Source organism: Scomber scombrus, chromosome 13 (genome assembly GCF_963691925.1).
Source record: "Scomber scombrus chromosome 13, fScoSco1.1, whole genome shotgun sequence".
Lineage (NCBI taxonomy): Eukaryota > Metazoa > Chordata > Actinopteri > Scombriformes > Scombridae > Scomber > Scomber scombrus.
The window spans coordinates 27,312,023-27,328,349 of record NC_084982.1 but is presented as its reverse complement, the minus strand read 5'-3'; the positions used below and the strand labels follow the sequence as shown (position 1 = coordinate 27,328,349).

At 38.7% G+C, this 16,327-nt stretch overlaps 1 protein-coding gene across 3 annotated transcripts; it reads right to left on the bottom strand.

The window, feature by feature from the left end:
* Positions 1-2,012: 2,012 nt before the first annotated feature.
* tfcp2l1 (transcription factor CP2-like 1) lies at positions 2,013-15,961 on the bottom strand. 3 transcript variants are annotated; one of them, XM_062431448.1, is made up of 15 exons: positions 15,229-15,511; positions 14,571-14,752; positions 12,570-12,643; positions 9,370-9,475; positions 8,401-8,507; positions 8,136-8,288; positions 7,936-8,046; positions 6,366-6,472; positions 5,955-6,006; positions 5,725-5,818; positions 5,341-5,431; positions 3,756-3,838; positions 3,309-3,451; positions 2,625-2,676; positions 2,013-2,516 (listed from the first exon to the last, which is right to left on the bottom strand). In XM_062431448.1, the coding sequence occupies exons 1-15, from the start codon at positions 15,285-15,287 to the stop codon at positions 2,479-2,481; spliced, it is 1,452 nt and encodes a 483-aa protein (XP_062287432.1). In that variant the 5' UTR covers positions 15,288-15,511; the 3' UTR covers positions 2,013-2,478. The 3 variants fall into 3 exon arrangements, with proteins under 3 accessions (XP_062287432.1, XP_062287433.1, XP_062287436.1); XM_062431449.1 differs by having other exon boundaries at positions 14,571-14,719; positions 15,229-15,507; XM_062431452.1 differs by lacking the exons at positions 2,013-2,516; positions 2,625-2,676; positions 3,309-3,451; positions 3,756-3,838 and having other exon boundaries at positions 4,959-5,431; positions 14,571-14,687; positions 15,229-15,961.
* Positions 15,962-16,327: the final 366 nt, after the last annotated feature.

Sequence of the window (16,327 nt, the reverse complement as noted above, 5' to 3'; positions counted from 1 at the left end):
GGGGGCCCCGACTGACGGCTGATATCGCTCCATATCAGCGACACAACTTGAAACCACCGTAGACACTGCAATGACATGTCGGGAATCTCCCTAATGGGGCCCCCCTACTAGCTGGGATCGTCGTCCGGTCCCTGTTAAACACACAGATGAAAAAATGAAGCGAACATATCTCTCTGGGCACACGAAAAGAAAAACAAAACACGAAGAAGATGAAAAGAAAAAACGTGACAGTGGTAAGTGGGAATGTGTAAGCTATGTGTTATAAAAAAGTAGTGCTGCCAGCCAGCCTGCCACTTTATCCCAAACTCCCAGTCATCCACCAAGCACCAAAAAAGTTTACTGCACATTAAAGTCTGTGTAAAGTGAATTCAGCCATTTTCTTCTAAACACATTAAATAGGTCATAAATGTATTTCTCAAGAATTGTGGAGCTAGGCTTCGCAAACTGCTTCAAAACCCGCCCCTTCTCCTAGCCGAGCTAGCAGCCTAGCTAGGTGGTGACATTGATTGATAGGTGACACTTGGTAGAGCACTTGGGAGCAGAGTCCGGCTGATTTTTTACACAATTTCATATATATATATATATATAATTTATTTTATATGTTCATTGTTTAATAAAAGATTTCTCTTCTGATCCGTAGTCCTGAACTTAATTCATCATTATTCAGGGGGTCTAGAAACGCCCCTGTCTGCACCCCCTTGCAAAAATGCAAAATGGTTCATTCCGCCTGGTAGGACTCGCTAACGGTTGTTAACACATCAAAGCTCACCAAAATCAATAGCCCTCTAGGTGAAGGCTAAATACTTATAACAGTTATTATAAAATGCTATTTGTAACTATTGTAGCAGCCTACTCATTTTAAAACATGCTTAGCAGTTATTATTGATGATATTGATGCTGATAATAATTTAAAAATCTAGTTTATGGCATAAGTAACCTAGCACATAATACAGCAAATGTCCATTACCCGTTAGCAAATCTAAATCTTACCTTTTCAATCAAAAGTCCCTTTCAGAAAGTGGATCAGCTACTCCATTCTCCATTACTGCAGACTTGAGTGGAGGTCATAATGACTATTGAGTCATGTTTTGTTTTTGGATGTAGAATTTTGTTGCTGTTTATTGTTTATTAAGGATCCAGAGTTTAACATCATCACATCACAGCAATGTTAAGCCATGTGTGGCATTATGGAAACCTGTTTAAATTTCTTTTGAAAGTAAAATCTGACTGACTGGTGAGTCTTGTGTGGTTGTATATTATTGTAGCCTTAGCAATATTTTGAAGTAACCTAGGAAGTAAATTATAACATGTGTGTTATAGTCTACTTTCGGGGTCATTAATAGGCCTTGCGATCTCCAATACTGTGAGCTCAAACTGAAAACAACACAATTCACAAACCACAGTAAAACAACTTAAGGGTAGACTACAGTGTGTGTGTTTGGAAGGCGGCGGGGGTGGGTCTAGGGTGGAGTGGGGGGCCCTTCAGGAGGCTTATGTATGGGGGCCCAGAATTTGGTGCTACACACCTGACTATATGTACCACATACTCTACCCTTTAATATTAGAATAGGTATCCTGTAGTTAAAATACTTCCAGAATAAACTCTCTGTCGGTTGTAAAAACCCACCTCTTGCTCTTTGAATATATGTAACTTTGAATTTGAATTTGATGATGCTGGAGATAAGTATCTGTTCGACCTTTTATAAATATGATAATTTCTTCATTGTTGCCACCTTATTTCTGATATTTAAACATGTGCCCTTGTACTTACATGTATGTGTTGTGTGTGTTTGTGTACACACTGCACTGGTTTATACCTAATTTGAGTTTCTGGCACACACTTAAATAAAGTCTGCTGTGAGGACTGATAGAAAACAGTGCAAAATACTTTATTTTAAATGAAATACAGTCATCATAGAGCCATAGCAGTGAAAATCATCCTCCTAACTGCAACATAGAGCCTCTGTTAAACATACAACAGACTTATGTGCATAAACATTTCACTTTTCCCCCCAAATTTTAAATTACACTTCATCAAGGAAAGAAACTGTATAACATACATATGCAATAGAAACAGTTCATAAACTACATCACATCATTCATATTTGAGAAAAGCATGAACATACAGCAGCCACTTTGCATTGCATTAAGACAAGATAATACAGTTTTGTTCATTTGTCTTTTCTATTTGTCTGTATCATCATGTGTCACATTTACTCATGAACTCGGTCTGGAAAGCAAGAAATAATACAGCAGTAATACAGCATGGTTTATCACTAATTACAAGGCATTACAAACATGAATCAGTAGCTTCACAAAAATACACATAAAACAGAAAAATTAAAGGAAACCAGTAAACTCAAAGCTTAAGAGCAATTGAATGTCCTATAAATCTTAGCAAATGTCACATATTTCCATCTAGAGAGACTTATATACAATCTGTACATTTCCACTGATTCAGAGCTGAAACTGTGAATTTCATTTCAACACGATGTGGAAGCCATCTGCGTTTTCACCTGAGTCACAGGAAACAATAAAAGGTTAAAGATCACGTAAGACTATCAATAATCAAACTACACTGGATTAATAGATAAGAAATGTCTAACAGAGAGTGGAATACGTACCCCTTATAGTGCTGATGGTGAAGTTTGTCTCCTCCCTGAAGTTCTGCACCATCTGAAATTAACAGATACAAATTTCCAAAATGCTGCATGTCAAAAACTTAAAAATTTCCACCTGCAGGTCGCCACCTTTTGCCACAATAAAAGTCAAAATATGCTTGTATGTCTCATCTGTAAACCTGATTTGAGGAGCTATGACAGAGAAGAGATGGGTATTTTTTAAACTCAAATTAACAAATAAACCTGGTTCTTGTAGGGTTAGATTTTTCTTTTATGACTCTGTTTGCCTGATACCATCTTCATCACACAAACTTGGCCTCATAGTATGAAAGAAATGCTATTTCTTTCTATTTTTATCTGTATTTGTTTCTGTTAGAGAAGTATATCGAAGTAGCAGCAGGCAAAGGTCGAAGGGCACATTTATAGTTGTGCACGAAGGAGAAATGTGGGTGTGGCTGCATGTAGCTACTGTCCAGAAATCACCAACCTGTCTTGTGGTGTAGTGCTGCTATTAACTATTAACTATTAACTATTAACTATAAATCAAAACCTACACCATAAGTAAAAGGACAGCCATTTACCTCTTATGTCAGGTGTTAATCCAGTCCAACAGTGCTAACCAAGCATGGATACTCATCTATAAAAGTCTATAAATGGAGTTTTGAAGAGTTACTGGTTGATAGATACCTCATCAGAGACTAAGACGTGGATCCCGCTGGGTTTCTGTCTGTAGATGTGTGTTATCTGCTGAGGAGTGATGCTGTACAAAGCGGCGATCTTTTCAGAAAGATCCAGCAGTGTCAGCTCCTCCAGATACAGAGCGTGGTAGACTGTAAGGAAGTCAGAGGAGACATGATATTTTACTACTTCCACAGGAGTTTAGGTCTAGAAAACAAATTTCTTCATAAAATGTTATAATACTTTAATTTCACAAAAGTGAAAACAAATTATATTAAAAAAAATCAGGAACATGAAAGAGTGTTTAAGCCATTTCTTATGTCACATTCATTTAATCAACATGGTCAGAATGAATCAAATGACTGCTGGGTAGATCTCCATTCTGGATACTCTGGAATATAGTGCAAAATGGAGCATGCAATAATAAGTATCATATAATACAGGATGTGCCCTTACTGTCGACACCTCCTGGTTTGATGAGAGGTTGGTTTCTGGCCTGCTGCTGACACACATAGATGGTAAGACGAGGCTGTATATACCTGGAAAATATGAGAAGAGACTGTAAAACAAAGTGGAACTTGTAGAAGTAACAAGACTCATGGATATTCTTTGTTGGCCCTCTTGTCTTCCTTAACACTGAATTTCAGGACTTAAATTAATACTGTATAGATACAGTTTACTGTATAGGCACAGAAAAGGGACTGACTTTGAAAGAAACTAAACAAGATTTGAGGGAGGACTGGCAGGCATTGTCTCAGCAGTTACTTGAAACTTTAGCTTGCCACACCTGGTTGTAAAGGACCAGTACAGTATGTGACCATAAAATGACCATGAATGTTATCAGAGCAATGTATCAGAAAACAAGGTAAGGGGAAATACTAGTTTATTTGACTATAACACTACAGCATGTTCTCTGTACAGATTTCCATCCTGATACTGAATACTGTCTGTTTTTGCTTTGATCTGTGTGATTCAGCCCACTGTCCATTCAACCTGATCGTGGTGCTGGCACATTATTTTAACTTATTGCGTGGCACCACAACATGATGCAGTGGTAAGAGGTTGTAGTCATTTCCTGTATTCCTGTAACTGTGGTCAGGTTGACGCCCATTAAACCACCCGTGTTGGCAGATATGAAACAACAGCTCACAAACACTGCATGCTGCAGCTGGAAACAAAGAAACTAAATCAACTGAGATAGACTCAACCCACCCTAAAAACCTACATGAGCTTTGAGTATGGGGAGGAGGGGACGATGGGGGAGACAACTCTCTCCAATATTTTAAATTTGGACTGTAGTAGTTGAACTGTAGTTAAAAACTTGATGTCAGCATTTTTTCCTTTAACAGAGTAAGATCTCAGTCATCACCAGTATTTATTAAATAAATGATACATTTCACATCTTCCATTTTATTATAACCACACTGTGTCTAATAAAGCATCAACAACAGAACCTTTCCGTCCATTTTTCCATGACTGAAACTAACCAAATGTAGCATTTGCACATAACACAAGTACGTTTGTCTGATCAATTCAAAGTTTATTTTAATGTTAATTAAATGTTAATGTATTGAACCAGACACAGGAACAGTTTCTTCCTAAATGCTGATGAACCGTTAAATCAATTACTGTGCTAACTCTGTAACACTAACTCTTCCTGTGTACCGACAAATGATAAACATTTATAATAGTTAAAATACAAAATGTGCAATAGCATGTATACATATCATCCAATACTGTTAAAATCATATATTAATAGAAGCAGGCTTTATATTTTGTACATAACCTTCTACTGTATGTATTTATTCCGCACTCACACACCTCTACACCACTTTAATCCTATTTGTCATGTACGTGCTTGTGCCTAACAGCAGTATGTTTATGTTCACTGATCTTTGTTCAGATTTACTGTCTTTGTTCTGGCTTTCTGACCATTGTTGTGGTTGCTGTTTTGTGTGAGTGCATCGAGAAGTAGAAACCAGAGTAAAACTCTTGTATGCATAAACACAATCAGTCAGTAAAGCTGATTCTGATATCTCACCTTCCTTTCATTGTGTTAAACAGGCGAATGCCGTCAGCCGGGCCGCAGATCTGGATTAGATCCTCCCTGCTCATCCTCAATATATCAGCACCTGCAACAGCATTAGAAAAATCTGGTTCTGCTTCCTGTCCTGCTCTATGTGTTTGTTTAATCTCATATGATGCTGGGATGGACAAACACACCAACAGATATCACCTCTTTCTTGGTCTAATCACTTTCAAAGGGTTATAAATGTTACAGGAAGTGATTCAGTCAAATCCTCAAAATGTTTATATGAGTCACTCAGCTTTTTGCCTTCTCTTTCTTTTTCTTTTAAACACACTCCTCTGTTCCATGAATCAAAATATGTTGTGATTTCTTATTTTTTCTTCCCCCCCATGTTACCTGAGAAGCTGGTGAAGAGCCTTGAGAAAGGCGAGAACCTGTGACGCTGCAGCCACTGCTGAGTGTCCTGCGGCGAGGTTGATGGCAGAAGTTGCTACATGTCAAAAAGAAGAAGAGCCCTTGAAATCAGTATAGCAGCACAGCATCCACCACTGTCTCCAAATAATGGCCTAAAAGGAATAAGAGAGCAACATTAACACTTTCACACTGCACTGTTCCCCGTTACTTACATCAGAGCAGCCGGGCATGAGCAGCTCCCCTTGCTGGTTTGGAGAACAGTTGCTACACAAACATGCACATGAGGAAGAAAGAACAGATTGGGGTCATTGGTTGAGTGTTGTGTGTACTACTGTGTACTACTCTGAAACCTATCTTTCTGCTCTTTTGATGACCAAAAAGTCTAGGTTTTTGTTTTCATTCATGGGATTGTGGTGCAATCCCGGTAAGCTCCTCTAGAGGGAGCTCCATAAGTAATTATAAGTACAAATTCAACCAAGCTCCTGTCAAACTAAATGTTTAATCTTTAAACACATAAAATATAAATTCAACTTTCACTGATTTGACACTAATCTACAGCTTCATCTGCAGAGCTCTACTAAACAAGACGATTTAGTGATGACATGATTTTAATGTTGACTCACCCATCTGCAAAAGTACAGGAGGTTGGCGAGCTGTGGTAAACTGGAGATGGAGTGCTGCTGCTGCTGCTGTGGCTGGTGAGATTTAGGGCATCAGGCCAGGGAGAGCACTTGAGAAAAGAAGAGATTTTTTCCAGATTAGTCGACTTGTAAATATATTTTATTTCAAAGACAACAGACCACAAGTAACAATGGGGTGAATTATTATGTGTAATGCTTGTAATAATGAATCATCAGAAAGTTATAACCCAATTTAGTTCCATTCAGCTCTGTAGGAGCCATGTATTTGTTTTAAATGTAATGCTCCTCCCCTAACACTAGGGGGTGTATGGTAAAGGCCAGTAATCACCAGTGTTGCTGATAGAAAGAAGCAAACCGTTTTTGACTGAACTAAGATAAGATATATTTGATATAAGATATAAAATATATTTGAGTGTATTCTTTTAACCTAATATTGAAACCATAATGAAAAGTGATGCAAAAGACTGGATATCGCTTCTGAGTACACATCTAAACAATTCAACTCATTTTGCAACCAGTAGCGGCTAAAGTGTAGGATTTAGTCACTACAAGCTTTATGGAGCCTTCTACTACCTTGTAGCCGATTGTTTTGGTTTCTTGGGCTGAAGTCTCTGCCTTCATCAACCTCATTTCCTACTCCCACTATGCACTACCTGCCGAGCAGCAAACAGCTGGCAAAATCTCAGATTAGCTGGTAAACAACTAAAGATATCCTCCTCAGGATTTGGTGAAGGAGGAAACAAGAGAAACACAACTCCAGATTATTTCTAATGCTGCTTCATGTCTTTAAATCGGCATGTTTTGCAGAAATATTCGCTATAACAACTTTAAAAAGGAAAACATGTCAGTGTTATGCTGCCCCCTAGTGGCCACAAAGAAATTATTTAACGCAGCTTTTTGGTAATTTTTGTTTTTTTCTGTACCATTGTTTTAAAAAATTTGACTTCTCAGCTCAGTCTAAAAGTACTGAGCAATAAATGTTTAGTAAAAATAAATAAATGTCTTCTTCTCTTTACTTCATGTCCATATTATCATCTCACTTCTTTACAAACGTACAGTGCATTTTTTGGTTCCTTCCTTCATCTCTTATCAGGTTTGTTTTTTTTATTGAGTTGAATGACAAACCAGATAAAAGTTAAAGTAGAAACCGCTGAGTCTCTTGATGTTCAGAGACTCTAAAGTGACGCACTGAGCATCCAAATCATTGACAGACCTCGTCACTAAAGCAAGTCTTCTACAGAATGAACCAAAATGAATATTAACACACAGTGACGTAGTACAGGTTTAAAATGTCCTTGTGTGCAGGGAAGCAAAACAGAATGAGGGGAAAACATTTTGACTATCCAACTAAACCAGCTATAAAGCGTAATGATCTTGTGGCTCCGGTGGTGATGAGATGGGATAAATATCCAGATAACACAAGAATTTACCACTGCTGGATCAATAAAGTTACAACATGACAGCGCTACTGACAAAATGTAAGCAAACAAAGCTTCCTCCGATCTGCTCTGTTACGCAACGTGGCCTGCAGAGAGCAAACAGCACGCCTCACCTCTTTTAGCAGCGTGGTCTCATGGGACTGCTGATACTTTTCTTTGTCTTGAAGGGACTTTTTATCGATCTTTTCCCTGTCTGTCTTCAGTTTGCGATCAGCCCCCTTTGGCTTTCAGAAGAATTAGACATTAGAAGTGAAATTTATAAACATGTTACAGATAGATGAAGTTGTATTTCTGATCACAGACAGCTTCATACCTTGAAGACTTTGACCTGGCAGCTGGAGGAATGGACATGCTCCATGTATTCCCCATGTTCATTGGCGGTGAAAGAGTCTACCTGGATACGAAAAGGCACCCCTTTCTCCCCACCATGCTTCCTGGGGGTGAACTCAGTGCTGATGCAGTTCACCTGAGAACACAAGACAAATATTAACATCTTTCAAATATTCCAGACTTAAAACAGGCAGATGAAGTTTGACGCTGGCTTCCCCCGCAGAGGTTTAACCATAATTTATCAGTACCTGTAGGAAAACAGAGGCATTCTTGACAGGATCCCAGATGAACTCAATGGTGTTGAGATGCATAGGGTGTGAACGAGGCTCCAGTATCCCCATTGACAGTGGGATATCTGCAAGTTATAAGCCAGTCAGTCAGTCATATTTTCTAAATCAACTTCTTGCCAGAGTGACGGGTTTGTGCCCCTCTCCTTACCTTTGTTTGTCACTTATTTAGAAATTAAATTTATATGTTAAACCTGCATTAAGTAGTATATTTTGGCCACTTGGGGGGAGAGGAAAAAGCCACTTTTTTAGAGCTTTTTCTCTTTTTAGAGCTTTTTCTCTGTTAAATCAGCTGCTTGACAGTGAACCATAACAGTTTGCAGCTAAACAATGAGCTGAAATTCATTATCAAGCTCTGTAAAGCCGATGTGCATAGTCAATTATAGAATATAGATTATAGCCGATTTTAAGAAGAACCAGGAATGTTAGCTAACACATACATGAAAGCCAATAAACGGTGGTTCTGAACAGCCTGAGTCTTGTACATTAGTCAGGAAGGGTTGGTACAATACATCATACACCAGTCATTCACTACAACTTATGGGGTAAACCATGATAAGGGGCTTCATTCGCATTCCATGATGAACAAATACATGTGTTAAAGGTGCAGTATGTCGGATTTAGCAGCATCTACAGGTGACGTTTCAGGTTGTTGCCAATTGAATAATCCCCCAACTTGGGCTACTACACAGGGCTCTACGGAGGAGGACTCGCTCCCTCTGTAGACATAAAGGGCTCATTCTAAGGTAACAAAGACACAGTTATTCTTATTTTCAGGGGATTATACACTAATTAAAACATACATAAGAATATTATATCCCATTTCTGACTAAATTCTACCCACCGCACCTTTAAAGTCACACTGGGGAATAAAATGCATACCTAAAGAAGTTCATCAGTGAGGTCATGTGTTGGTAGAATCAGCTTTACCTATATCCAGGATTCGGTCTCCCGGCCTGTTCCACCTCCATCCCTCCAGCTGCTGGTGCTCCATATACTGCAGCCGACGGTCATGAAACACCACGCGCACAATGCTCTGTGGACAGGCAGGATCAGACGTTAGGCCGGAGCACAGATACAGCTCAATCAGGGCAGCTCGCACGTAGCCGAACAGCCGGACTGTTGGGCAAAGTGCGAAAAGGCTCCCCTCATCTATTCATTAAAACATACTGAGGCAGTTTAATGAGGCAAAGGTAATGAGATGGACTCATCTCCATTACTGCCAGACATTCAGAAGTCATACCTCACAAGGAAAACGACTCACTGTTAATGAGCCACATGTGGTACCTGTGAGATAAGGCTCTGACAGTGACTCCTCACCTAAAAAAACAGGGTTCCCACACTCACATGAACAACAAAGTTAAAGATCCCATAAAATTGACATTTGAGGTTCCTGGAAAACAGAGCCTCTGTAGGGGTGATGTCACTGTGCACTAGTGGAAAGAACTGAAAACTCTTTCTACCCACTCTATCGAACCTTTCTCTTCATACTCAACCCTCTGACTGTCCTGTTTCAGGATATACATCCCATTAAAAGTACTAATAATACAGTTTTATGGGATCTTAAAGGAATTTTCAAAGTCTTGTTTGGGGATATTCCAAATTTTGGGGGGTGTAACTGATTATTTTGTTGGGTTGAAGACCATTTTTGAAACCAGAAAGTACTTTCAAGACTATCTATTGATTTCCAAAAGCTCAGTGGACTGAAAGGTGCCCTGTGGAGTTTTCTTGTAGTCAAAAGTAATGATTATTTTATAACTCACCAAAACTCATTGTGAGTATCCTCTAGGTCTAACAAATGAATTGAATACATTTCTTTTTTCCCAATTTGCTCATCAGATATTTAACCTATTTTAAATCCAGAGGAGCATGACAAACAAGATGGGAACCACCCATTAAAAAAACAGCATAACACACAGATCTGTAGCAATATTACAGGGCAAAAACTCTACAGGGCACCTTTAATGTTTTCCACTAAGTTGACAAACTTATAATAATGTAAAGATAATGTTCAAGACATGTGGGAACCCTGAACATAAACAGTCCATGTATTAACTGCATCTATTGTACCTTACTCGTCCACTTTATGTTGGCTAATAATGTATCTAGGCATCATAATCAAACAACAATAAATAAATAATATTGTCCCTGCTTATAGATTAAGATTTCATTAAAGGGGCACTCCAACAGTGTTTTAGTTTACTTGTCACTAGGAGTACTACTTTCTACTCTGGAGGGACGACAGTAAATAACCCAACTGATCTTGGATTGGGCTTGACACATATGTGGCAACATTTTACTGTAAATCCCATTTAATAAATGGTTTAGAACATGCTATAATGTAATAATTAGGAGATATTAGTGTTTATTAATGTACTATAACTCCTCCTGTGGGCAGACATATGTGGAGGCTGATGTATAAATAGATGATGAGTGAAAATATAATGAAATTCCGTTGTAATAATATAAAACAATGTCTTATTGACAATACTATACATTCATAAACATATAAATCTGCTTAAAATCGCATTATAGTGTGTTATAAACCATTTATTAAATGTGTAACTGGAATAAGTGGAGTGACCCTTTAACCACAACCTTTTTAAAATCCTGCTAGGGCATGAAATAAATCAACAAATTAAATTAACATACTGTAAAAACATGCATCTTTGGGATGTTTACAGAGGGACGGTCATGCATGACTGAATGTCAGGACTCAAAAAAGCCCTGGACTCAGCACGTCATGTGTTTGCATAGATGCCACCTGTCCCATTCTTGTGTTTCTAGGATGCTAACCGCTAACATTACAGTCACAGACGACAGACGCCTGACGACAGAGACACGTCAAGTGGATGCACTCACACAGAAATGAAATAAAATGACCTCCCCCTTGCTCTTAAGTGAGTGTGCATACAGTGCAATAAACGGAGTCACTTTCGACTCCCCATCTGAAGTCTAAGTAACACTTTAAAAGATGCATTAACTCTGCGTGTTATAACAACCTGTGTGATGAAAATGAAAGTACATGACAGCAATGCATGGTGGGCAAGAGCAATGTTTCTATTAAAGACACACACAGTTTCCAGAAATGACCTCGAAGTTCCAGTATTGCAGACAAAAAGCAGAATGGGCACATTAAAGGACCAATCCAGTGGTTTTACAAAATCAGTCCAGAAATTCCAGTGTGCCTACCGACAGCCATTTCCCAATTAATACAAGTGTTGGTGTAATTCTTTAATGAGTTTTTCCTCTTTTTTTTTTACCATCCAGAGGCTCGTTGGTTTCACTTCATTTCCGTATGTTATCAAAATCAACTTGCAGGGATTTGAAACTTGTTTTCATAGCTAATGCATTGTAATGAAACACATTTGCACTGGTTTTAGTTTAAGTTACTGCTGGTTGTGGAACTGTAACACACGAGGGTTTCTGCTGCAATGAACGGGACATTTTGGGATCACTGTTGGAGGAGATGGAGAATATTTTTGGTCAGAAACGTAGTGTGCTTCATGGAGTAGAGGATAGCCAATCAGACCCACTCGTACTCAGTCCTGCAAACTTATCCAATGCGGAAATACACAGAAGGAATGTACATGTCCGTCATGGAAATTAGTCCCTGGATAGAAGATCATTTTACAAGTGAAATAGTGTGTTTTGGTGGGTGAAGCTCAATTTTAGTTCCATCGTTTTAGTCAATACATCGCCTGGTCAATAGAAAATTAAGAGGAAACAATTTTGCAGCGAGTTGCAGCCGTACACCTGAACACAAGAGACATTAGCTGAAATATGGCTGTGTGTTTCTGGGAACTGGCAGATATCAGGCTTTAACGTTCAAAACCACTGGTATGACCCTTTAAGATGAACCATAGAGAAGTCACAGTTGCGCGTTTGTAAGGAGTGTGTGTGCTTGTGTGTGCGTATGTGTGTGTGTAATCTAGGACAGAGTTTGGGTGATAGTACCAAGCTCTCCAAGGTCGACACCCCACCCCAGAAGTGGAAGGGAGGGTCGAGGGACCTGTGACGAACCAGGAAACGGATACATAAAAAACAGATGAGAAGAAAGAGGAAGAGGTCACATGGAAGTAAAAAAAAAAAAAAAAAAACAGAAACCAAACACAATACCTTACACCTACCTTTACATATTTGCTGCTTATATCTGTATACTCCACTAGTTTTCTGTTAAGCATACGGATTTCGTAGGACTGACCTACATTTTAAAACATTAAAAAAAACCTGATTAAAATTGAAAAATGGGAAATCAGTCAGAAAAGAGGGGCAGTGGAGATAGAAATTGAGTCAAATTAGAAATCTTTTAAAAGGCAGATATCAATGCCAGCCAAAATATAACTTTATCTATGTGGTTAAATATAATACATTAAGTTTAATATAACAAGAATATATCATTAAAATAATGTGGGACACTGTAAATGTTCATGCTTTTTCAGCTTAGCCATAAAAACTATGCTCCAGATCCTGATTGTAATTAACTCCTAATCAATAAATGCCACATCTTTTCAAGGCAATGTAATTGATGGCCAATAGTTGCATGTTACAAGCAAGTGTTCACTCTAAATAAATTACTGTACAGCAGATAAGCAGAGCACACTTGTAGATAAACAGAGGGGTAGATACAGCACAAATAAAAAATGTCACTGTCACAACAAGAGAAACAATCAGAAGAGTCCAGTTGAAGAGAAGCGATGAGAGACAGAAGGAGAAAGTGCAAGACTGGAAAGGAGAAAAGAGGGGGGGAAAGGGAAGGACAAGAGAGGAGGGAGGGAGTTAGATTGGAAAAATGAAAGTCAAAGGCAAATTTACAAACATGTAGGAGCTCATGTTGCACGGATAAATCATTGATCAATGAAAATGCCTTTAAAAAAAATGTCACAGTGGTTGCAGACAGCCCAGTTTTAGATGTGTAACCTTTAACAACTGTCTCCTAATGCCAGAAATATATGGAAGTAAAGACAGGCCAACATTTAGATACCATCGAATTTGTAGCAATTAAAAATGTTTTACTTTAAAATTCAACTGTTTGAATTCATGTGGTGTCAAAAAGTTGTCTTTTTTCAGGTTTCACAAATTCAAGTCCTTTGAGTCACATCATCCAAGAAAGAAATGTTCATGATTGACCCAAAAAATACAAGAAATTGGACCACTTGCAACCAACTTGAAAGACAGCAATTCAAACCACATAAATCCATGTTAAATGTTTTAATGCTATAAATTCAGTGGTATGAAAAGTTTGATGAGTTTGGCCTTTCTTTCCTTCTATAAAACCAGAAGATGTAGATTTTAAGTTCTGTCACTGATGCAAACAGTGAGAGCAACTCTGCCTTTTATTATCTTGATGACTCCATACATAAGTGTGTGTGTCTCTGGTTTCTGGCTTTTGGAGACAACTGTCTGTGCTCCAGGGTCTCAAACTGCAGGAACATATTAGTGTAAATCATAATATTTAACCTAAACCTCTTGAATTCTTACAGATTTAAAATGCCACATCAGCAGGATTTTAAAGGACCAGTATGTGGGATTTAGTGGCATCTAGTGGTGAAACTACAGATTGCAACTAATTGAATAACCTACCACTTTCTCTTTCATGCATGCAAGATACATTTCTTGCTCTTTCAATATAATAATAATAACATTATTTATTACGTACATTCTTGTTTTATTAGTACAATTTGGGGTTTTTTAGTAACTATTTTTTAGTTTTTTCCTCACCTGTGGATATTTACAGACCTGTTTCATGTTATGTGTGGCTGCCTGTTGTTGACTGTAGATGTAGCTGCTGTAAACCAAGTAATTTCCTCAGAAGTATCAATAAAGTATCTATAAATCAGGAGAATATACAGTGGTTTAAGAGTACCCACTCTCTGTGTAGATATAAAAGGCTCATTCTAACGAAAACACAATGATTCCTATTTTCAGGTGATTATACACTACTTAAAACATAATTATGAACATTATATTCCATTTTTGCTGGATGCCACTAATTTCTACACACTGCTCCTTTAATCTAACCCTGCTGCTGCTGCTGCTGCTGCGGCTGCTGCTGGGACTGCATGTGACAAAATGAGCTCCAGTCCATTTAGTCAAACTGTGGACATTCAACTGGCAGGACAGATAGCTACCTTGGTTGAGATAAGTGAGAGTCTCCTCCTGCTGTTTCACAGCCGGCGAGGTGGCTGCGCACAGAATGTACTGGAATGGAGTCCTCTTGGCACCATTTTCTGCCATAAGTTTTGCTTCTTCGTTTTTCAAGAAAGGCGCCAAGGCCTCTCTGTGAAAGAGAACAGAGGGAGAAGAAGAGGAGCTGTGAGCAGGAGGTCACTTCTCAGGAATGATGGAAGATAGTAAAAGGTGACTGTCCTGTTTTTTTCTTTATCTAATCATTTAAATTGTAGGAACAAAGGTGAAAAAGGTTATTCTGACAAAAAACCCTCACTTTCTTATCTAGCACAATTCATTGTAAGTGTATCAGCAGTAAAACAAATATCTATAATTGCAGTCTAAGTGTGAATTTTGAATGCAATGCTCCTTTAAAATGAGGCATTGAAAGAAATTTTAAAATTTGAACAAGACTGTGCTCCTGGAGGCAGAATTACTGCAAATTTGCACATTATAAAATTAACTTTAAGCCATATGAGCACTTCTACATCTGTGCATATTCTCTACATACTCTTGTGCAAGTCAAGCTCTGATCTGATTAAACCTATTGTGTGAAAAAATATGCAATTGCCTCAAATCTACAAGTTTCTGAAGCTGGTCAACGTGGCTTTTGTGCTTTACCTAATGTAACTAGCAGAGTGCTGGTGGTAGGACTCAGGCTGGGAATGGCAGAACAGCATATTTTCCAGTGCGTTGTCTTCTTATTGTCCCAGGACCACACGGGGGGAAGATGCTTTTTTTGCGCCTGCTTGCTTGCTTGCTTCAGTTGAGAGGTTTGCAGCCCAAAACCTCGCCACCAGCTCTTATACCCTCCTGCTGATGTCATCACCAATAGCATACCTTGGATGACCTTTGAGAGGCGGAGAGCGAGCAGGCACACCTCCCACCACCAATGTCTAGCAAGGGGTTGATGCATTAGTAGCAGCTTAATTTGAGCAGTTGTTGACACTGCCAACAGTATGGCCCTAAAGCTAGACTTTAAACTCACTTAGGGTAATGATGTTTGGAGGTACAGTGTGTGAAATCAAACAAAGGGAACAGACGCAAGGTTTGCAGGGAGGTGGACAAAAAGCCTTTAAATCAATGGTAGTAAATATAATTATCCTCTTTTGCTTTTAAACCAGTTAATTCTTCAACATGCACGGTTCATTTAAACATGCTGCTGCTGCTGCTGTCCGGTCTTTTCAAATGTTGTCCGCTCCTCAAAACTGACCAAAGATCAGAGGCAGGTCATCTCAAAGTCTGCTCAGGGTTAATGTTTGAGCAGTTAAGCACACCTCAGCGCTCAGAACATGCATGTGCTCGCAACTGCTGGGTGGACAACTGGGCAATGCTGCTGCTGCTGGTAACCTGGTGGGAGTCACAGAGCAAGGTTCAGGCTGCATGAGAAGGAGGGGGGGCAGGGGGGGGAAGATAATGGGAGGGCTTTCCCTATAGTAGTCCAAAATGTACAAAAATGAAAATATTATATTACGTTATGCTTGTACGTGTTTAGTTTTAATAAGATTGTTAATGTTATAAGTAGTTATAAGGATTTCTTTTTATGGTTTCATTCAGTTCTTTTCATTCAGTTTCAATAAATTACATAAGACATAAAACATTTCATGTGTTAGGTGAAATAGGACATGATATTGTGTGACAGTAGTTGTGTAAAACGTTAAAAAAAAACTCTTTCTCTGCTCTCCGAATGTTTTCAAGCAGCTTCTGTGCAAAATAGTCT